The following is a 22,538-nucleotide window of genomic DNA, read 5'->3' as shown; positions in this document are numbered from 1 at the left end:
GCGGGCGGCGCTGGGCGGTGACGCGGCCGCCGCGGCGGAACGGTGGGTCCGGCGGGAGGAGCCATGGCGCAGGCAGGAGAGCGGCCGGAGCTCGGCGCCACTCCCAACATGGCGGCGGCGCTGCCCCGGCTCTCCCTGCCGCTCCCGCGAGAAGGAGGGGTGAGTCCTCGCGAGAGCTCGGCGTGCGCGGCGGAGACATGGAGCCGGGCGGCGGCGGCGGCGCGGGGCCGCTCCCGGCCAACAACAAGGCCCGAGGCGGGGCGGCGCCTCCCGGGAAGGGCCGCGATTTGGGCCGTCCTCCGCGGAAAGACTCCGAGGTCAGCGCCGCCAACGCCAAAACCGGGCCCGGCTCCGCGGGGGGGCGGGCGGAGGCCTTCCCGGGAGGGGCGGAGCGTAAGCCGGACCGGTTCCGGTCCCGCGCGGGTCGGTTCCGGTTCCGGTTCCGCTCGGTCCGGTGCGCCCCGCGCTGAGCCGCGCCACGCCTGGCCCGGTTCCGTAGCGATCCGTTCCGTTCTGTCCTGGGGAGCCGCGGTCGGGGTTGGCCGGGCCGCGCTGTGCCCCCGTCCGGCCCGCAGCGCCCCGCTCCCCGCAGCTCCCGCCCTCCATCCCCCCTTGCGCCGTTCCGGGGCTCCCGGGGGCGGTGCCTGCAGCCCAATGCGGCTCCGGCGGTTGCCTTGGTAACGCCGGCGGTGCTGCGGGTGAATGTTTGGATTCCTAAAGGGAGGAGCGGGCGGACGGCCGAGAGTCGGGGTTTCCTTGGGAAACGAGCTGTAATTGAGCTGAATTTTCTGCTCTCAGGGCTTCTCGGAGTCCCCAGACCTGGAGTTTGAGTATGCAGACACCGACAAGTGGGCAGCAGAGCTGTCTGGTAAGAGGCCACTCCTCACGGATCAATTCAACAGCCGTGATTCCTTTTCCCTGGTGACGACTGAAGGAGTTCTGTTGCCTCCAGTGTCGCCGTGTTGTCTTTAAATACCTCGTTCATGTTAGAAGAGGTGCAGCGCTGTATAGCGAGCGTTTCTTTGCTGTGTGCTGGCCGTACTTTTTGCATTCCCCTTGTCTGGCGTTGAGCAGCAGTTAAGCTCTGCGGGTCGCAGCGTTATCTGGCAGTGCGGTGATTCTCCTCTGCGTTCTTTTGGCAGAGCTGTACAGCTACACGGAGGGCCCGGAGTTCCTGCTTAACCGCAAGTGCTTTGAGGAGGACTTCAGGATCCACGGTGAGACCCTTCCCTTGGAGCTGGGGGTCTCCTGGGGCACCCACAGGGCTGGATGTGCTGATGCTGCGTCAGATTGTGAAGGCAGCGGTGGTGTTGGTTTGTGTTGGAGGTCTCCTTATGTACGTGGGCTGGCCCTGGAGTGCAGTTTGCTGTGTCCAGAGTGCTCAGCGTTTGCTGTGTTAGTGACTGAGAGCTTCCATGGCTGTGCTGGAACGTGCTGGCAGCAGCAAGAGCATCCAACTCATTTCCCATCAGCTGCCAGCACCGGTCTGGCTAGCTGGGATTTGTCTGGTTGTGTGATGAGAGGCAGCATGCAGCCCGTCTGCCCCGATCCCATGTGCCTACCTGCTGTTCCCAGGACGTCCTTTCTTGCTGGAGCAGCCCTGTGTTCCATCATATCAAATCCTTCTGAGCTTTTCACGCCATGTTTGTACCCAGAACGCGGGCAGAGGGGCTGCATGCCTTCAGCCCCGCTGCTTTGGCTTTGCAGTGCGGGACAAGAAGTGGACAGAGCTGGACAAGAAGCAGCACCGCACCCACGCCATGCGGCTGCTGGACGGGCTGGAGGTCACAGCACGAGAGAAGAGGCTGAGGGTTGCCCGAGCAATCCTCTATGTTGCCCAAGGTACGTCGTGATGTTGGGCTGGAGGCCTTTGCCTTGCTGCTAAACGTGGGTGACGAATCTTGCGTTTCACCTTGTAGCTGAACTAGTTGTCAGAGGAAGTGAGTTTGTTCAGAACTCAGCAGTCTGCAATGGACAGACTGGGGCTTCGCTGCCAGCACGAGGGCAGTTCTGTCCTTTGCATCTGACCTCCTGCCTTAGCATCCAAGTTGTCATTTTCTGTCCCTGTGCAAAGCGTGCTGGCCGCTCAGGAGGGCTTTGGGATCCACTCAGGGTGTCGTTGCAGGCACATTTGGGGAGTGTGGCTCCGAGGCTGAAGTGCAGGCCTGGATGAGGTACAACATCTTCCTGCTGCTGGAAGTGGGGACGTTCAACGCGCTGGTGGAGCTGCTGAACATGGAGATTGAGTGAGTGGTGGGGGCAGCTGCTTCAGGAGCTGCTCTGAAGCTCTGCTCTGGGCAGAGATTCTTCCAGTTGGTGGCAGCTGTGTTGTCCCCTGCCTCGTTTCTGCTCTGTTCCCGTTCTGATTCCAGCAGCCACTTGAATGTCTTGCATTGCTGTGGGTGGATACGGGTGGCACGCAAGATCCATGCAGCAGCTCTTCAAGAGCTGTGCTGCCTGGCAGCAAATGAAACAGCTGCGTTCCCCTCTGGTTGACGGGGGACTTGTTGCAGTGGTGTTTACTCCAGGCTTTGATTCTGACACGTGCATTGCTCGTGGCAGAGTTAAAATGCCTCAGGAGCTCCACTGAAGCTGTTTTCTCTCGGCAGCAACAGCGCGGCTTGCAGCAGTGCGGTGAGGAAGCCTGCGATCTCCCTGGCTGACAGCACAGACCTGAGGTATGGAGCAGGGCTCTGCAGGAGGAGATGCTGTCAGGGATTGAGGAGAGGGGAGACAAGAGTTTGTCAGCTTGCTTTTTCCCCCAGTGCACAAGGCCCAGTTCCCCTCTGTGAAGGAGGCGGGCTGTGGTTGTGGCAGACCAAACCTTCCCCCAGAGCATTGCACTGTAGCTCATCCCAGAGCTCTGGTTTTCAGCCCGATCTTCTTTTGTGGGCAGGGTGCTGCTGAACATCATGTATCTGATCGTGGAGACGGTCCGGCAGGAGGCCGAGGGCGACAAGGCTGAGTGGAAAAGCATGCGCCAGACCTTCCGAGCAGAGCTGGGTGAGCAGCCCATGTTTGTGCAGGAGGGCGGGATGGAGGTTCCCAGGGCTGAAGAGGAACTGGGGGAGGTGGGTTTTGGCTCTGGGCCTCGGGTAGCAGGGGTGGCAGCTCAGGGTTGGTTTCTGTTAGCGCTGAACATTGGAGCGGGTGAGGGCAGGGAGCAGGGAACTGCCTGGGGTGAGATGAGGACCTCAGAGGTGGGGGTGAGAGCCTGCTGGGGCTGTGGGAGCCACTGTCTGATGTGCAGCGGGGTGAGGACTGGCTCTCCCTGCTGTTTGGTTCCAGGAGCCCCTCTGTACAACAACGAGCCCTTTTCTGTCATGCTCTTTGGGATGGTGACCAAATTCTGCAGTGGCCACGCTCCGCACTTCCCCATGAAGAAGGTGCTGCTTTTGCTCTGGAAGACTGTGCTGGTAAGGGAGAGGAGGTGGGCTGGGCCAGTGCGTGTCTTGCAGTTCTACCTTTAGCAGAGGAAATCCTGCCCACTCACAGCTGCCTGTCGTTGCTCCGCTCTCGAATTCATGGCATCTATCTGTGTGTGGACAGAAACTTCCCATGTTTCACCCTGTAGCAGAGCATGATGTATTGGTCTCTGGAACTGGCTTCCAAGGGTGGACCAGAGTAAATTGGGGTCCAAAGGAGAAGATCCAGACGCCTCATTGGCAGATGCCTGACAGGGACACGGGGACGGACAGATCTTGTTTCACACCATGGGAAAGCATTTGGGACTCACAGAGAGAGGATTGGGGGCAGAATCCCATAGTGCCACGTGCGGAGGATTCCCACCTTCACGGTGCCCTTGTGTCCCTTGCAGTGCACCCTGGGGGGCTTTGAGGAGCTGCAGAGCATGAAGGCAGAGAAGAGGGAGGTCCTGGGCCTCCCACCACTCCCAGAGGACAGCATTAAAGTCATCCGCAACATGAGAGCTGCGTCCCCACCAGCGTCAGCGTCTGACCTGATTGAGCAGCAGCAGAAGCGAGGCCGGCGGGAGCACAAGGTGAGGGCAGAGCTGGGGACAGGGCCCAGACGGGCTCAGGATGTCATCTTGGAGCAGCCTGTACCTGGGGTATTCATCTGCGTGGAACAGAACCCACCTTCCTGCCCTGCTCTCTCCAGGCCCTGATTAAGCAGGATAACCTGGATGCCTTTAACGAGAGGGACCCGTACAAAGCTGACGACTCCCGTGAGGAAGAGGAAGAAAATGATGACGACAACAGCTTGGAGGGAGAGACCTTCCCCCTTGAACGTGATGAGGTGATGCCTCCACCCACCCAGCATCCCCCCAGCGACCGCATCACCTGCCCCAAGGGGCTGCCCTGGGCGCCCAAAGTCCGGTGAGTCCGGAGGCTGAGCTGCAGGGAGAGAAAAGCAGAGTCTTTAAGAGCGTACTGTGCTGAAGCTGAGGTGTTGGGAAGGTGGTGGAGGTGGGGGGTTGGTCTGCTGGTGGCTTTGGTGGCTGTTCTGTTGTCAAGGTGGGCTCAGCGCCATCTCTCTGCCTGGCCGCAGGGTTATCCTTGTGCCCCCTGCCTGGGGATTGGGTTGTATCACAGAATGGTTGATGTTGGAAGGGGCCTCAGGAGTTCAGTGGCCCAGCCCCTGCTCAAGGCAGGGACACAGAGCCCAGGACCTCGTCCAGGTGGCTTTTGAAGGAGAAAGGAGTCTTCACAGCCTCTCTGGGCAAGGCTGATAGGAAGATGTTGTTTTTCCTCTTGTCTTTTTGCTGCAGAGAGAAGGACATTGAGATGTTCCTGGAGTCCAGTCGCAGCAAGTTCATTGGCTACACTCTGGGCAGGTGGGCTCCTGCAAAGCCAGGCTAGGCAGCTCGTTTTGGGGGAGTTGGGGAGGGGGCTGCAGCAGAAGCTGCTGCTTTGGGGGCTGTCACGCTTCTCCTCTGAGCGCTGGTCTCTGACCTGCCCTTGGAAGCACTCAGGTTTGCTGCTGTCTGCACGCAGCCCAACTTTTTCCCTTCTCTCCAGTGACACCAACACCGTGGTGGGGTTGCCCAGGCCCATCCACGAGAGCATCCGAACCCTGAAGCAGGTGAGTCTGCTGCTGAGTTCCTCCTCCTGTGCCTCCCTGTCTGTCAGTGCTGGGTCACCACCGCAGCAGGAATAACGGAGGCGGCCCCAAGCTGTGCTGTGTGGCATTAGTGGGGGCCCGTGGTGTGAATCCCCCCTTCTCCCTGTGTGCAGCACAAGTACACATCGATCGCAGAGGTGCAGGTGCACATGGAGGACGAGTACCTGCGCTCCCCACTCTCTGGGGTGAGTGTGCAGATGGGGGAGGATGGAGCTCCCACGCGGAGCTGGGGATGCTTTGGCTGCTGGGAGACCTGGGTTTGCTCTGCAGCTCACTGGGGAAGGGGGAATGGGTTCCTCAGGAAGAAAGGGCTGGGTGTGAGAGGGGGCATTGGGCCGGGGCCGGAGGTATCCTCGCAGTGCCTGGGGCTGAACCAGCTGCTGTTTGCTCTCGGGATGAGGTTCGCTGCTCTCTTCTGCCACCAGGGGGAAGAAGAAGTGGAGCAAGTCCCCGCTGAGATCCTGTACCAGGGCCTCCTGCCGAGCCTCCCGCAGTACATGGTGAGCACTGCGGTCCCCTGGGCTCTGCCCCATCCTCCTGAAGCTGATCTGGGGGTGCCTCACCCTGAGGTCTCCCCCTGCTGCTCTGCCCCTTTCAGCCACGCTCAGATTTTCTTCCCTCCCAACAAATACATCACTTCCACCATCCTTTGCTGGGGAGAGCAGCTTGTGGCTGGTTTCCCCTGTCCAATTTTCCATCTCTCCCTTTCCTCCAGATTGCTCTGCTGAAGATCCTCCTTGCTGCAGCCCCCACTTCCAAAGCCAAAACGGACTCCATCAACATCCTGGCCGACGTCTTGCCGGAGGAGATGCCGTGAGTGACAGAAGAGGCTGTTGGTGCTAATAGGAATGGAAGGGAAAGCTGGATGGAGCCGGGCTGGCTGGTGTAGGCTGGCTCTGTGCTCAGGTTTCTTGGGTGGTGTGACCATCTTCGGCTTGGTGGCGTGCTGGGAAGTGCGCACTGCTGCAGGAACTGACTGCAGGTGCCTGCTGGTAGCCCAGGGAACGGCAGAAATGCCTGCAGATGCTTCCAGGGTGAGGCTGGAAGGGTACAGGCACTGCCCCAGGCCAAGCATCTCTCTGTGTGCCCCAGGACCACGGTGCTGCAGAGCATGAAGCTGGGGGTGGATGTCAATCGGCACAAGGAGATCATCGTCAAAGCCATCTCTGCCGTGTTGCTCCTCCTGCTCAAGCACTTCAAACTGAATCACATCTACCAGGTGAGCTGGGCCAGGCTCTGGCCAAGCTTTGGGGGTGCGCAGCACCCAGGAGATGGGTCCGCATTCACCCACCCACGTGGCTTTTCCCCCCAGTTTGAGTACATGGCCCAGCATCTGGTCTTCGCCAACTGCATCCCGCTCATCCTGAAGTTCTTCAACCAGAACATCATGTCCTACATCACCGCCAAGAACAGGTTGGGGAGGGGATGTGGGGAGAGGCTTCCTGCTTGCTTTTCTCCCTCTACAATCCCCCCCACCCCCAGCTGTGACTCGGCTGCAGGCAGACCCAGGCGTGGGACTGCGCTGGGCTCTGTGGGAGCAGCGTGACACCCCTCTCCTCTCTGCAGCATCTCCGTCCTGGATTACCCGTACTGCGTGGTGCACGAGCTGCCGGAGCTGACAGCAGAGAGCCTGGTATGCTGCTCCCTTCTCTGCAGGCTCCCAGCACCCTGCAGTGCTTTCCTGGGGACGTGGGGAGGCAGCAGGGCTCCAGCAGCCTTCCTGGCAGCCTCAGCGCTGCTCGGTCCCCGCTGTCGCTGGGTGTTCTGTGGGTGCCCTTGGGTTTTGGTTTGGTTGCAGTGCTGCTTGGGAGGCAGGGGTTTTTGGAGCAGCACAGCTTATCATCTCAGCGCCCCCACTCTCACGACTTGCTTCTGCTTCTCCTTTCCTGCAGGAGGCAGGAGACAACAACCAGTTCTGCTGGAGGAATCTGTTCTCCTGCATCAACCTGCTGCGCATCCTCAACAAGCTGACCAAGTGGAAGCACTCCCGCACTATGGTGAGGGCTGGGGGCCGGGCTGGGGCTTTGCACTGCACCCAGGCCTCACTGCGGGGTGGGAGAGCACTGGGGGGAAGGAAGGAGGAGTGTGCATGCTGCACAGCAAGGTCGGTGTGCTGGAGGGGGCTGGCACTGTGCAGCAGGGTGCCCTGCATCCATCTCGGCCGCGTCACCCCCCACCCCCGGCTGTCCCCACAGATGCTGGTGGTGTTCAAGTCAGCCCCCATCCTGAAGCGAGCACTGAAGGTGAAGCAGGCCATGATGCAGCTCTACGTGCTGAAGCTGCTCAAAGTGCAGACCAAATACCTGGGTCGGCAGTGGAGGAAGAGCAACATGAAAACCATGTCTGCCATCTACCAGAAAGTGCGGCACCGCCTGAATGACGACTGGGCTTATGGCAACGGTACGTGCTCTGCAGCCACCACAGAGTGCCCTGTCACCTGCTGTCCTCGTGCCAGAGCTGCTCTGCTGCTGCTCAGGGCCGGTGCAGCCCCAGATCTGGGCTGCTGGGGGGAGATGTGTGGTGCTGGCGCTGCTGGTGTTGGAGCTGATGGTGACTGCTGGCCCTGCGCCTCCTCGTGCTGCTTCGTGGGGCCTTGCCAGGTCTCACCGTGGGCGATTTGATGGCCCAAAGAGCTCCAGCCGTCCTCTGACGCCCTCTTCTCTCCTCGCAGACCTGGATGCCCGACCGTGGGACTTCCAGGCAGAGGAATGCGCCCTGCGTGCCAGCATCGAGCGCTTCAACTCGCGCCGCTACGACCGGGCTCACAGCAACCCCGACTTTCTGCCTGTGGACAACTGCCTGCAGAGCGTGCTGGGCCAGCGAGTGGAGCTGCCCGAGGATTTCCAGGTCAACTACGACCTGTGGCTGGAGCGGGAGGTCTTCTCCAGGCCCATCTCCTGGGAGGAGCTGCTGCAGTGATGATGGCGTCGTGGGAATGCGGCTGGGGGTTGTTTGGGGAGAGGTTCGAGGTTATGGGGGGGCAAAGCCTCGGGTGCTGGGGGGGGCTGTGGGTGCCTGGCCTCGTGCAGCTGGGATCTGAGACTCCATCCAGCCCCTCTGCCTCCTTCCAGGCTGTGCCGTGCTTCACCCCATACAGAAGCCGGTGGGGCAGTGAAGGGTCCTTTGGTGCCGCTGTGGGTCGCTGGGTGCTGTGATAGGAACACGAAGGCTGTGTGCCCCCCCCCCCGGGCAATGGAGGGGGGGCTGGGAGTGCAGTGGTGGTGGGGCTGAAGGCTGCAGTGTTCCCTCACCCCGCTGGGTGGGGTGGATGAGCTGTACATATATAATATATATACATATATATATTCGTGATAGCCCTGAACTGAGCGCGGCCCGCCTCTGTCTGCGTCCCTCCAGCCTCATGGCAGCAGCACGGGGGGAGAAACCAGGTTCCTAAAAGTGTGCTTTTATTGTTTGTAAGGGAGCAAAATCTCTGTGGGGGGGAAGGGGGCTGTGGAGCAGCGTGGGTCTCCCCATGGGGCTGCGTTCCCTGCGGGGCGCCGGCCGTGCCCATGGTTTCCTCGGGCTGCTGAGAGGTTTGTGGGGCTTTTGCACGGAAACTGTTGGGTTTGGGGTGTTATTTTGACCCAAATGGGGCTGGTGGTGAGGGCTGGGCCCTTCCCTGAGGGCTCCCCGCTTTCCATGCCTGCCATCGGGATGCAGCAGAGTGGGGTTGATGTTTTGCTGTGGGGTGCAGGGAAGCTCTGAGGGCTCCTTCAGCCTGGGGTGGGCGTTGTGACAAGGTGGGCTGGCTCTGCCCTCAGCCTTTCCTCTCTCCCCGGCGGTCCCCCTCTCCCAGCTCTCATTCCCCTCACCCCACGCAGCCGCCCTGCCCCAGGACGTGGGCTCAGGATGGGTGCTGGGATGCTGTGTGCTCCTCAGATGGGATTTGGGGGTGATTTCCCCACGCCCCCGTGGTGCAGATGCTGGGCAAAGCCAACGGCGCCCTCCATCAGATCCCAGCTGCTCTGCGCTGCTCTCTGCTCCCCTCACCCCCCTTCCTTCCTGATGCAGAGGGCCGGGCTGCGGCAATATTGGGATGCAGGAGGGATGCACCACGCTGCCTTGGGGGCTGTGTCCCTTGCAGGGGTTACGTGGCCCAGCCCAGCAGGCTGCCCGGCTCCTTGGCTTTCATCCGCAGCGTCACCAGGGTGGGAGGTTTGTAGTCATTCTCCGACGGTTGTGACTCAAACTGGGGGGCACTGAGGCTCGGGGGGGTGAGGCCGTGCAGGGAGTAGAGGCTGTTGATGCCGGGGGGGTGGCCGGGAGAGGCAGGGATGCCCACGAAGCTGGTGATGTTGCTGTGAGTGTGGGGATACGGAGACACGCACGGCGATGGCACGCTGTCGGGGGGCACGAGGCAGGGCCCTGCAGGGCTGCCAGAGCTCGGCCACAGGTTGTTCTGCAGCTGGAAGAAAGGAGCCAAGACCCCAGAGTGGGTGCTGCATCATCATCCACACCCCGCATCCTGAATCGCCTCCCCCCCTGCCCACAGGGTTGCAACCAAGGGCCATCTTTGCTTTCCTTCAGTTGGGTGGGGGAGCAGATCCTGATGGGGATCTCCTTCCTGGCAGCACTGACCTGGGAGGTTTGTGGTGCGGGGACCCTCGTGGCAGCCCCCAGCCTCGTGTTCTGGTGCTGCTGCTGCTGCCTCTGTGCCACACGGCAGTCAGAGAGCAGCGGATGGGGGGGGGGGGGCACAGAGCTGGTTGGTTTGAGGTTCTTTGTATGCATTTTAGTGTTTGGTGGAAAAGAAAAAAAGGCAGTTTTGCAGCAAGGCGAGGAGGTGAAGTGCTCTACAGCCTTGTTGGGGGGCGCTGTGACTGCAGGGCCCGGTGAGGGGGGTGCAACGGGGGGGTTCTCACCTCCTGGATCTTCCCATAGCGCTCCCGTTTCCTCCACTTGGCCCTTCGGTTCTGGAACCAGACCTGGGGGCAGAGGTGGGGGCTGAGGATTGGGGAACCCCCCCCCCCGCCTGTCCCAGCAGGAAGAGCCCATGCAGGGCGGGTGCCAGGCCTGTGTTCCCTTCCTCTTGTGCTTGGTTTTGGTGTAGGGTGAGGCTGTCGGGGTTGGGATCACCCTCCTGCCCGTCCCCTCTGTGCCTTGGGACCGTGACAGATCCTCCCCCAGAAAGGAGGACATGGGATGGGGGTGAATGAAGCCCTCCCTCCTTTTCCTGCCCTCCCCATCGCGTGCCCCTCTGCTTTCCCATGCCCCGAGCTGGGTTCTTGCCCCACATCTTGTCTCTCTTTCGCTGCCCTTTGGATGGCACAAAGGAAAAGCTGAGGCCAGGCCATGGAACACCCCCTGGCAATGGGGTGAGTTCGCCTTTCGGATCTCAGCATCCCCCTCTTCAGGCAGAGGAAGGCATCCCTCCCCCCGGGTCCCCCAGCCCCATACCTGCACCCTGGCCTCGGTCAGCTCTGTGCGCAGCGCCAGCTGCTCGCGGGCAAACACGTCGGGGTAATGAGTCTTCTGGAAGACCTTTTCCAGCTCCTCCAGCTGAAAGGTGCTGAAGGTCGTCCTGTTCCTCCGCTTCTTGCTCTTGCTCCTACCCAGAGGAGGGGGCTCTGGCAGCAGGGGGCTGCCCAGGGGGGGGGATGCCAGCAGTGGGGCTTTGGCCGTGGGGCGGCAGGCAGCGGGCACTGCGTGGCACTCGGCCTTGCAGCCTTTCTCGATGCCTGGAGGGGAGAGGTGGGGGGTTAGGGGAGCATGGAGCCGCCGGTCTTGCAGTGGGGGGATGAAGGTTGGGGTTCCTCATCACCCCATGGGATGGATGGGGGTACGGGGGGCAGGGCAGGGGAGGGGAGCTGCAGGACCCCCGCTTGGTGCGCATCTCGAAGGCTGTCATGGTGTCTCTCTGCAGCCCTGACTCTCAGGAATCCATTTGCAAACCCGAATCTTGTCCTCGTTGCTTCCAATGCAATCCCTTTCTCCCCGTGCAGCCCTGAGGATGGAGCCACAGCTCTGTACATGGCGGTTCCCCCCCCTCCCCACTGCTGTGCCCCCCCTAGGCTGTGCTCTGGGGGGTCAAGTCCCTCCTGTTGTTCTCAAGTACTGCCATCCCAGCCCCACTGAAAGGCGCTCGTCCCATGGAGGGGAGGGCAGATGAGGATGGGGCCGGGTGGTGGCTCACCCTGAGGGGCAGAACTCACAGAGGGAACCTGGGGGAGAAGGGGGGGGAGCAGTGTGGGGAGCCCTGCTGTGCGCACCTGGGGGCTCTGCTGCCTATGGAGGAGCCCCCCCAGCTGCATTCCTTTGTGTCTCCCCCTCCCCAGTAGAACCAAGCCCAACAGCCTGGGCTGGCAGCAGGTGGAGATTAGGAATCCCTGGGGGTCTCAGCCCCTGTGTGGGGCGCAGCCCAGCCCTCAGGGCTACTGAGGGGGCCATCCTGGTGTCCCATCCCTGTGTCCCATCCCTGCACACCCCCACGAGGTTCTGAGCCCCCGACCCCACCTCCAAGGTGGCATTTTCCAGACCTTCCCTTTGGATGATGATGATGACGGCTATTATTATTATTATTTTGTCCTAATTGAGGCAATTTGGGGGTCACGGCGCGCAGCCGCGAGCTGCGGGGCAGCTGCTTCGAATTAACGGCCCAATCTCATCTGGGGCTGGGGAGGGGGGGGAGCTGCTCCCCTATCCTCGGTTCCGAGTGGTCTCTGTACCCCCCAAAAAACAGCCAAGGGCTGCGGGATCCCCAGCTTTGTGCTCCTGGAGGGCTGAGCGATTGGAGGGCCGCGCTGTGCCGCTGCTGCTGGCGATGAGGGGACGTGGAGAGGGGTGAAGGCAAAAACCCGAACGCAGCGCCATGGGAAAGAGGGAAAAGGGGGATGAAGGAGAACCGTGGGCTGCACAAAGCTCTGAGCTCTGAGCGGCGGCTTTGGGCCTTTCTGGGGGGTTTTGCCCTTTTCTGAAAGGGCTGCGATGGAAACTGATAAATAAAGGGCCCTAAAAGGAGCAGGAAGGGAACGGGACAGCGGGGTGCAGCGGAACGTGAACGGTTCAGAAGAAGGGGGTGAGAGGGGAGAAAGGAACAACGTGGACACCCCAAACCCACCGCCCCGCACGGCTCTGCCCCCAGCTGCGGAACAGCTGCAGCATCACCGGGAGGAGAGCAGCGCCCGCGGGGACCGGGAGCGGAGGGCCGGGGCTGCGGGGCTCCCGAGGCCGGACGGAGGATGCAGGCAGCGGTAAGCGGCGCTCCCCCCCCCTCCGGTGCCGTTGGGTTCCTGTCGCGCTCGGCCTCGTTGTTCGGTCTATTAGCGGTCTGACGGGGCCGGGGCAAAGCGGAGCCCTCGGGGCCTCCGACGGTGTTATCGGGGATGGAAGGAGCGAGGAGCGCTCGGGGAGATCGAGAAACGAGGGGGAGAGTCCCGCTGGGGCGGATCCGGGCACCGGGCGGATCCCCGCTCCCATCCGCGGCCGCGTTTTGCGCTCCTCTCGCATCGCCGGGAGCCCATCGGGTCGATCTCGGTGTCGCGACAGCGGGACCGCGTCGGTGATAGGGAGCGCAGAGCGGAGGGAGAGCGGGGCGGCGAGGGGCAGGAGCGGATCGGGAAAGCAAAGCCTTTGGGTTCGACCTCGGCTCCCCCCGCCACCCCAATCCTCCCCCAGTACCTGCAGCCCCGTAGAAGGGTCTCCCGTGGAGGAGGGGGCCCGGGCCGGCGGCCCCCAGGCAGCGGGGCTCTGCCCTGTCCGGAGGTTGGCGGGGAGGGTCCCCATGTGTGCCGGCTGCAAAGGGGCCGGAGGTGTGCGGAGGTCCTGGGGGGGCCCGGCGGGTCGGGGGGAAAGGAGAGCAGCCCCGTGCCTCCATGCTGCAGGTTGGAGGGAGCGGAGGGACGGCGGGGAGCGGGATTTTGTGTGGGGCCGGGGAGGAGGGGGGGGGGGGGGGGGGAAATATGGGGTTGGAAGGGAGGGCTCGCCCAGCACCCCCGCGCACTCACACCCACTCCCACCCCAACCCACTTCCACCGCCTCGGTCACGTGCGTCCTTCCACCCGCAGCGTTAACCCTCTGTTCCGCTGCCCCCCATTCCCACCGCAGCCCTCAGTGCCCCCATGGTGAGCGGGGTCGGCCGGGAGCAGAAATCCATCCCTCCCAGGACAGGGGCTGCGGGCTCTGGGCCTCCCCTCTGCAGTCCCTGAGCAGCAGGAAACGCCCAGGGCCCTTCCTCGATGCAGAGCTTCGACCCCAGGCCCTCCGCATCCCGGAGATGGGAGGAACGTTCCCTGTTCCCCGCGTCTTCCCGTGTCCCTTCCTCTCCCCAGGCTGCTGTTTGCGGCCTTTCCTTCCCCAGCACTGGGGCTGAGGTCTGGGCGCATCAGTTTGGTGCTGATGCCATGATGCGGCGCTGCCAGACTCGCATCTCCATGCCTGGCAGAGCTCCTCTATCCCTGCTGCAACCGGAGCTTGTCGGAGTCCATCTCTCCCTTCTCACCCCTCTGCCCTCGGTGGTTCAGAGCCACTCGGGCTGTTTGGGTCTGAAGGAGCACGGCTTTGATGGGGATCGTGGATGGGATAGGGGTCAGATTTGGTGATTTGAAGGCTGAGAGTCACAGTGGGGCTGATCAGAGCCAAAGAGAGACGGCCGGGGGTCCCCACACTGCAGCCACGCTCTGCGCCACGATTTGCTGCTCTCCCATCTGGGCGGCACAGAGCTTTCGGTGGATTCGGGGCACTGCTGTGTGCCGTGGGACGGGGCTGAAGGGTGGGGGGTGAGCTGCATCAAAGCAGCAAAGCGTGTGCAGAAGGACCTGGGGGGTGGTAAGCAGCAGAACAGCAGCGTTGCAGCATGCTGGTGCCTTTACTGGAAGGGTCGGGGCAGTTGGGGTGTGCTTTGCTGCCTGAGATCAACAGCAGCTCCTGGAGAAAGCACTCAGCTGGAAAGGAAGGGAAGCACAGCAGGGCTGTGGGGCTGCAGGGCTGTGGGGCTGCAGGGCTGTGCTTTGGCTGCAGCTCATTTTGCTGCACCCATGCCCCATTCTTCCCCCTCAGCTGCCCCACACTTTCCCTCTTCTGCTGCCCTCTCCCATCCGGCTGTCCCTCCTCGCTGTGCGCTGTGAGTGATCGCAGAGCAGGGGCTGTGAGCCCCGCTGCTGTCCCCTATGCAATGCTGTGTCACTCCGTGTCACCGAATGCTGTGAAGGGGGATTGGTTCCAGTGCCCCCCTCCCGGTTTTGCTGCTGGGATGTGGGATGCTCGCTGTGCCACCACGTTCTGGTTTCGGTTTCAGTCTCACTGGCCGGGGGGGGGGATGGGATGTCCCTGCCCGTGTCCCATTGGTTCCCCATGTTGTCTCCCAGCTCAAACCCGTGGGCACTGCGCAGTGCCACCAAGCTCAGCAATCCCCACCGCATGGCAACGGGTTCCACCCCCCCTCCCCCCCCAATCCGCTGTATTTGGGGTCTGTGCAGCCCAGCAATGCAGCGCTGAGCAGCACTGGGATCCCACTCCTTTCTTTCCGAGCTCAGCCCTCCTCACAGCCCTCACGTAACACCGAGGAGCCCCTCTGCCTTCCTCTGCCCGTTGAACGCCGTGCTGAAATCCCCTCAGTCCAACCCCATCGCACACAGCTGCACGGGGCCGCGTTGTGGCCGCGCGCAGGGACGGAGCAGCTCGCCGACACACGGATGGGAGCATTGGGGCTGCAGAAGGACAGACGGACAGACGGACACACGGGGATCGGGGCCGGGCGCGGCTTGGGGGTTGCGTGGCATTGAGGTTTGGGGGTTTCTTTGGCACTGCTGTGGTGCCAGTGAGCCCGAGGCAAAACCCAACAGGGACGCAAAACCCAACACAAAACCCAGCAGCGCCTTGGGCTCTGTTGCACAAATGCACAAACTGTTTATTTTTTCTTGAATTTTGGCATCCATTTCAGTTTGCAGAGGCCCTTTTTTCTTTTGGGGTTGGGGGGGGGGGGAATCAGATCCGTCCTGTCGGAGCGCTGAGCTCTGCGTGCAGCATCCAGCCCCTGTTTTGCAAGCAGGCTGTGGGGGGGTCACAGTGGGGCTCCTCACCTCCTCCTTTTGCTCGGCGATGGGGTCGCTGTGAGCTCCATTTCAGCCCCCCCGGGTCTCCCTCCCCCATCCCGGCAGAGTTTTGTGATGCAAAGAAGCAGAGATCCGTTGTGCAGCCCGAGGTCTGATGGGGGGGTGGGGGGGGGGGTGGAGGGGGGTTTGAACGGAGCTGTTCGGACGAGGTAACAAGAAGGAAAGAAAAGAATTAAAACGAATAACGATAGAAAGCAGAACAGTAAAAATAATTACGAAATAATGATAATAATAATGAAAATAATAAACCAAACCGAAGGAAGGTTGGAAAAGGGCTCCCTATGGGAGCTGTGTGGGTGCAAATGCCCTCGGGGCGCTGCTCCCGATGCACCCCGCGCTGTGCCCCACTGTCACACAGAGCCGGGCTGCAGCCCCCCCCCCCCACCCCAAGGAAAACCCCAAACCCCAACCAAAGCCCTTCCCAGCCCCATGGGACGGACAGACGGACGCTTCCCATCCCCACACAGAGCGCTTCCAGGATGCGCAAAGCGATACGCACCGGGATGGACGGACGGACGGACGGACGAAGCCCTGTGCCGTAAATGAGCCCAGCGGCGCTCCTCACACCGCAGTCCCAGCGAGAGCTGCTCTGCAGATCCCTGATCCCAATGAACCTGGGAGCCACGGTTCGCGATGGAAAGCCAGAAAAGCACCAGAAAGCTTTTTCTTCCCTTAAAATGTAAGCTGAATATTCATTGCTGGGCAAGGAGAAGTCTGCAGCAAATGCAAGGAGTCCCCCGGGCTGATGGGCAGCTCCATAGGAACGGGGGGAGAAACTTTGTGGGGAGAAAGGAGAGGGAAAAATCAGCAGCTGTGTCCCGAAAGGATGGAGAAATCTCAGCGCTGCCTTCTGGTTTGTGTTTAGCCCTTGGAAATGGTTCCCCCCCCCCCAAACCTCCTCCTTCCTCGGGGGGAAGATGGATGCTGTGAAGTGGCCGACACCTGAAAGCAATCGGGGTTTGGTGGTGGGTGGGGGGGAGGAGGCAGCCGTCCCCGGGGGCACCGCTGTACGGTGTTACTGCTGTAGGGTGAGCTGTGGGGTGGAGGGAGGGAGGGGTGGATGGAGGGATGGAGGGATGGATGGAGGGATGGAGGGATGGATGGATGGAAGGATGGATGGATGGATGGATGGATGGAGGGATGGAGGGATGGATGGATGGATGGAGGGATGGATGGATGGATGGATGGAGGGATGGAGGGATGGAGGGATGGAGGGATGGAGGGATGGAGGGATGGAGGGATGGATGGATGGAGGGATGGATGGATGGAGAGATGGATGGATGGAGGGATGGAGGGATGGAGGGATGGAGGGATGGATGGATGGAGAGATGGAGGGATGGAGGGATGGAGGGATGGATGGATGGAGGGATGGATGGATGGAGGGATGGAGGGATGGAGGGATGGATGGATGGAGGGATGGATGGATGGAGGGATGGATGGATGGAGGGATGGAGGGATGGAGGGATGGATGGATGGAGGGATGGATGGATGGAGGGATGGATGGATGGAGGGATGGAGGGATGGAGGGATGGATGGATGGAGAGATGGATGGATGGAGGGATGGAGGGAGGGATGGATGGAGGGATGGATGGATGGAGGGATGGATGGATGGAGGGATGGAGGGATGGATGGATGGATGGATGGATGGATGGATGGATGGATGGATGGAGAGATGGATGGATGGAGGGATGGAGGGATGGAGGGAGGGATGGAGGGATGGAGGAATGTGCTGCATAAAGGTGGTCTCTGCAGTTGGTGTGGGGTCAAACGTTCCCCTTTTCCAATGGGGAAACTGAGGCACGGCACAGCAGTGTTGGTTGTTTGCCATATGGAGGGCTGGGGACGCCCAGAGGTTCTGTGGTGTGCGGGTGATGCTCAGTTGGCCCTGAGGAGCAGCAGGGGGTCCCACCTTTGTGCTGGTGCCTCACTGGACCACGGTGGTGGTGCCCTGGATGTTCTCCTCACCCTGAGTTCACAGAGCTCCCGTGATCAAAGCGTTCACATCAGGGCGGGCTGGCAGTAATCCTGTACCTGTCAGCATGAATGAAAGGTGACGATGCTGTGAGGGCTGCAGGGAAACCAGATGGGCCACCTGGGGCTCCTTGTGCCCGGCATCACTGAGCTGCTGCTGGGGATGGGGGGAGATGGATGGAGGGATGGGTGGATGGAGAGAGAGGTGGGTGGAGGGATGGAGGAATGGATGGACTTGGGGATGGAAGGAAGGATGGAGGAGGGATGAAAGGATGGAGGGATAGATGGGTAGGTGGAGGGATGGGCTGACAGGTGGAAAGAGGATAACTGAGATCTGAGAAGGAGGCGGCTGAGTCTCCAGCAGTGTTTATGCTTTTCTGCCAGCAGAGGTTGCTTCTGGCCCCCCGTTATTTGTGCCAGGTTGGACACCCTTGGCTGCGGAGAAGCGCATCTCCCGGTGCCAGGACTGCACTTAAGCTCAGGAGACCTCAGTCGTGTGAATCAAACATTGCTTCTGTCCTTCTCCAGGGGTTCTGTGCAGAGCTCTGGAAGCCAAGTCATGCCCTCCTGTGAGTCCGTGCTGCAAACCAAACCAAAGCCAGAGGTGCTGGAAGGGACACGGAGCCGAGAAGCCACCACCAGTGGGGCCAACCCAGCGACATGCCCTGAATTTCCCTACAGATGGGGCCGAGGGCTGCGCTGGGGTGGTGGAAGGATGGCTGGAAGTCTGGGGATCGGGCAGAGCTGCTGTCTGCAGGGTTTCTTCCCACCTCCTGCCATCAGTGCCTCATCTCCGGCCCCGCTGCTCCCCGCTCCGTGTCCCTGCTGTGACCCCCCTGCCCGACCCTTGCAGTGAAAGGTTTCCTTTGGCTCGGGAAGCTCTGATAAGGAGAAGCAGAAACAGTTTTGACCTTTCAACTGCAAATCTCCCCGCGAGGAGCCGCGAGCTGCTCCCTATCTCAAAGGATGCCTTGTGTTAGGAAACACAGCCGTGCCGTGGGGCTCCACGTGCCTTCAGCCCCACAGCTGATGGCTCTGCTGGGTGCTGCTGGAGGAATCCCTGCTGGGAACCCAGGCCAGTTGTAGGGCGCTGCAGGGCCTTGTTTGGAGCGCTGCTCTCCCTCCTTCCAGTCCCCATCCTTGCTCGTTTTCTCAGCCCAATAACGGAGGTGAGCATTGCTCTCCACGCAGCTACAGGAAGGCGATGGCTGGAGGTGTTGGAGCTCATTAATTGCTCTGAGCAAGCTAATTGGCACAAGCACAGCAGCAGGAGATGTGGCGGCACTGAGGCTGGCAGAGCTGCATGACTTGAGCTCTCCCTGCCTGGGGGTTTCCCAGCAGTGGCGCTCCCCCATTTCATGCTCCCCTCCACCAGACCCACATGCTGGGGGGCCTGAGCACCCCACAGAACCCGGACCCAAACATCAGCAGGCTCCCTTCACTCCCTCTGATATTAAACCTACGCTTCTCTGCTGTTGGTTAACCCCTCTAATGGGGTCTGAACCGGTTCAAAGCCTCGGGAGCAGCAGGGGGGAGGCTCTGAGCAATAAGTGCAGGCGACCCCTGCCAAATTGGAGTAAAAGATGTCTTCCTCCCGCTCCTGAAATAACTCACAGCATTTTTGCATTAAACCTCTGAGCTCAGAGTGACTGGGGAGGAAGAAAGCATCGGGATCAGCCCTTCCTCAGCTCCCTTCCCCTGCTAAGAGCGGCCCTGGAGCTGCAGACACTCCGTGCTCCGTGGGGTTTGGAGACCTGGGATCGTAGAATTTCAGGTGATGGGAAGAAATGAATGTTTTATGGGACGGGGCCATGGGAGCAATTGCCATGAGGTCTCACCCCCACGTTCCTCATTCAGCAGTGAGGTGAACCAGCAGAACTGGGCCAGCAGAACGGGGGCAGGGGAGGAGGTGTGGGGCGCAGTGGGGGCAGAGCGGGGCTCAGAGCTCAGCAGGACGCAGCTCCCGGAGGCACAGGGACTCTGATGCTGCCCCATCCCCAGGAATGGTGTTCATGGGGCCCACCTGGCACCCAGGGAACCGAACGCAGTGCCCTCACCCTGAGCTCAGCTCTTGTTCCCCTGGCGTTAACCCTATTTCCTCTCATGCAGTCACGGCTGTTAGCGGGGCTGTGGCACAGGGGGGGCTGCAGCGTGCCCCCATTCCTGCCTGTGTGCCCTCCAGTAACCCACTGACTCCTTCCATCCAGCCCCTGAGACACACAGGTCCCATAGAGGAGGTGACGTCTCGTGGGTTGAAACCCTTCCATCCACCCCAGCAGGGACACCGCCGAGCTTTGGGAGCTCTGCCCACCGCTGATTTATTGTCTCTCAACCCAGAGCAGCAGCAGGAACATCTCTGAATGGCAGCAGGGCAGGAAGAGCGTTTGCTATGGGGAGAAAAACGCGTCCCAGAGGTGCGGGAGCGGCACGCAGCCCTTCCTCCCAACCCGATTTCCTTCCGGCTCCGACGTCCCAGACCCGATGTGCCCGCGGTGGGCGCAGAGAAGCGACGCTCATCTCCAGGATCTCGACGCTGCTGCCGGCTCCTCTCCGCTCAGCATTGCGCGGGGACACCCGGAGACAGAGCCGTGTTCGTTGTTTTCAGAGATACGGAGCAGACGGGGATGCTCTTCCTCCCCCTCCTCCTCCTCCTCCGGGGGTTGGTCCCACCCTGAGCAGCTCCCAGTCACTGCGCCGTCCCGATGCGGGGTGACCGACAGCTCCCGGCTCCTTTTCCCCGCAGCACTGCGGGTTCCCGGGGTCTCCCATCAGCCCCAATTTCCTGCAGCCCCCTCTGAGACCTTCTGAGCGTGGAAATGTGACGCCCCGTTGGCAGGAAAGGCTGCGGGGAGGCCGTGCAGACGCAGCTGAAGCTGAGCAGGTCCCACCGCTTTCCCTCTCTGCCCCAGAGGCGAAAGCAGCGGGAGGACGGGAGCAGCTTCGGTGCTGCTTTGAGGCTGGAGCTCAGCGCGCTGATTTCTGCCTGGTTTTGGAGTGGGGAAAAGCCCTCGGGTGCTGAAGCACCAGCAAACAGCTGCGGGTTTGTTGCGGCTTCATTTCACCCCTCTTTCAGGCTTTGCTGTGGTTCCTTCACCACGGGCAGCCGTGGGTCCCAGCTTCAAAAGCAGAGCTGCAAAACCGACGCACGGCCAAGGGATGACGCCGACACACCGGGGCTGCTCTCCCCGTTGCCAGATGCTGCTGAAGGGATTCCCCTCCTGGCAGCGCAGGCGTTGGCCGCTGGGGTCGCTTTGTGCCCATGGGGATGTGGGCCCGCTGTGGGGCCGGCAGCAGCGGGCGGCTGCCCTTGTGCGCCCCGTTACAGTGCTGTGATGTTGGGACACGGGGTGCCGACCCCATCGGTGGGCGCTTTGTGGGGCAGAGAGGGGAATTTGGGTGCTGCACCATTCCCATAGCCGGGCTTGGAAACGTGGGCAGCGCACGTGAGCGCGGCGCTGGGGCTGATTCAGGAGCAAACCCTGCCAAGCAGCCCAAATCCTCCTTTTCCCACCCAAATACGGCCTCAGCCAAGAAACGGGCCGTATCCAGGGCAACGCCGGAGCCTGGTGGCTGCGCTGAGATCCGCCGCTCGTCCCAATGGAAGCGCCGGGATCGCGGCTGCGATGGGAGCGATGGGGGCGGCCCCCAGGGGTTGGGGGGGGGTCTCAGAGCGGCGCAGAGATGCTCCGCTGCCCCCTAGTGACATGGGACCGCCGGCATCGGGACCCCAGCGGGATGGGATGGGATGGGGATGGGATGGGGATGGGATGGGATGGGATGGGATGGGATGGGATGGATGGGAATGGGATGGGATGGGATGGGATGGGGATGGGATGGGAATGGGATGGGATGGGGATGGGGATGAGGATGAGGATGGGATGGGGATGGGATGGGATGGGATGGGATGGGATGGGGATGGGATGGGGATGGGATGGGATGGGGATGGGATGGGGATGGGGATAGGGATGGGGATGGGATGGGATGGGATGGGATGGGATGGGATGGGATGGGATGGGATGGGGATGGGATGGGATGGGGATGGGATGGGGATGGGGATGAGGATGAGGATGGGATGGGGATGGGATGGGATGGGATGGGATGGGGATGGGGATGGGATGGGATGGGGATGGGATGGGGATGGGATGGGGATGGGATGGGGATGGGGATAGGGATGGGGATGGGGATGGGGATGGGGATGGGATGGGATGGGGATGGGGATGGGATGGGATGGGGATGGGGATGGGATGGGATGGGATGGGGATGGGATGGGGATGGGATGGGATGGGATGGGGATGGGGATGGGGATGGGGATGGGGATGGGGATGGGATGGGATGGGGTGGGGATGGGGATGGGGATGGGGATGGGGATGGGATGGGGTGGGATAGATGGAACTGATGGCCAGGTTTGGGGCTGCAGCATCTATCTCCTGGCGTCCCTCTCTGTGATGCCTTTTGCTGCAAGGATGTGGTTTTGCCTTCCGTCCTCCCCCCTGCAGCATGTCAGCAGCTCCAGCGGGATCCTGCCTGGAAAAACTGGAGAAAAATGGAAGGGAAATGGGTCCTCCAGCCCCAAATGCCTGCAGGATGCATGCGCTGTGCGGAGGCTTTGAGGATCTCTGGAGCAGGGCGTCTGCTTTGGGCATCGCACAACCTTCTGGAGCACCTGATCAGCACAGGGACACTGCTCAGAGCGTTGGCCTTAATGAACACCTTCCATCTCACAGCCCTCAGTTCATCCTCACAGGCTGTGAATATCTCCCCCTGCGTGACCACAACTCAGCTCTGACCCTGCAGAGGAACGCTGCAAACCGAGCCCTGCGCCGAGGGGGGAGGAAGAAACAGCCAGACCTGTGTGCATTAAAATAATTAACACAGCTTGATGCCAAAGTGCTGGCGGTGCCCGGCCCCATCGCTCACCCTGCTGTGACGGGGCTGCCCCTATTTCCCCTTTTCGGAGGTGATTTCCCCACCAGCATCCCTCCTTCTCCTGAGTTACAGCAGCCGCTGCGCGATTATACGCCTCCGTTCTGTAATTACCTCTGCTCGCGCTAATTGTGTAATTGGAAGAGGCAATTACCTGGTGAAATGAGATAGGAAGAGGGTTGTCTCTGTCTGTGGGATTCTGGCTCGGCTGCATTCTGCTCAGGCTCTTTCCAATCGCCCCATTCATGCCCAAATTCCTGCCTTGGGCTTATCCCCATCCTCTCCATCCATCCACAGCCCCCTCTGTCAGCCCCCTCCTCACCTCCTGCATCCTGCAGCCTTTCCTACCGACCCAATGCAGGCTCCCAAAGAACCCCTCCAGCCCCAGGCTCCCTATGATGCTGATCCACACCCCCAGCCCGGGGCTGACTGTGTTGGTCTGTACAGGGATGGGGAAACAACAGGGCAGAGATTTGCAGCAAGATTAAAGCTCTGCCTTCCTTCATCAGC

General features: G+C 61.4%; 2 protein-coding genes across 3 annotated transcripts; one reads left to right on the top strand and one right to left on the bottom strand.

The window, feature by feature from the left end:
* The first annotated feature begins 44 nt into the window (after nt 1-44).
* On the top strand, nt 45-8,394 carry STRIP1 (striatin interacting protein 1). 2 transcript variants are annotated; one of them, XM_052698436.1, is made up of 21 exons: nt 45-159; nt 799-868; nt 1,143-1,217; nt 1,708-1,842; nt 2,126-2,246; nt 2,610-2,678; nt 2,897-3,003; nt 3,289-3,416; nt 3,818-4,000; nt 4,120-4,337; nt 4,730-4,795; nt 4,980-5,043; nt 5,196-5,267; nt 5,508-5,582; nt 5,798-5,895; nt 6,175-6,301; nt 6,395-6,495; nt 6,649-6,715; nt 6,975-7,079; nt 7,278-7,482; nt 7,754-8,394. In XM_052698436.1, the coding sequence occupies exons 1-21, from the start codon at nt 64-66 to the stop codon at nt 7,999-8,001; spliced, it is 2,430 nt and encodes an 809-aa protein (XP_052554396.1). In that variant the 5' UTR covers nt 45-63; the 3' UTR covers nt 8,002-8,394. The 2 variants fall into 2 exon arrangements, with proteins under 2 accessions (XP_052554396.1, XP_052554395.1); XM_052698435.1 differs by lacking the exon at nt 45-159 and adding an exon at nt 172-317.
* A 561-nt stretch (nt 8,395-8,955) lies between these two features.
* On the bottom strand, nt 8,956-12,807 carry ALX3 (ALX homeobox 3). Its single transcript, XM_052698022.1, has 5 exons — nt 12,703-12,807; nt 11,219-11,246; nt 10,483-10,763; nt 9,934-10,010; nt 8,956-9,524 (listed from the first exon to the last, which is right to left on the bottom strand). Exons 1-5 carry the CDS (start codon nt 12,805-12,807, stop codon nt 9,173-9,175), a joined length of 843 nt encoding a protein of 280 aa, XP_052553982.1. The 3' UTR covers nt 8,956-9,172.
* Between the last annotated feature and the right edge of the window lie 9,731 nt (nt 12,808-22,538).

The sequence above is a fragment of the Tympanuchus pallidicinctus genome, unplaced genomic scaffold (assembly GCF_026119805.1).
Source record: "Tympanuchus pallidicinctus isolate F22 unplaced genomic scaffold, pur_lepc_1.0 scaffold32, whole genome shotgun sequence".
Taxonomy (NCBI): domain Eukaryota; kingdom Metazoa; phylum Chordata; class Aves; order Galliformes; family Phasianidae; genus Tympanuchus; species Tympanuchus pallidicinctus.
The sequence above is the reverse complement of the archived record's forward strand: the minus strand, read 5'-3'. Positions and strand labels throughout refer to the sequence as shown.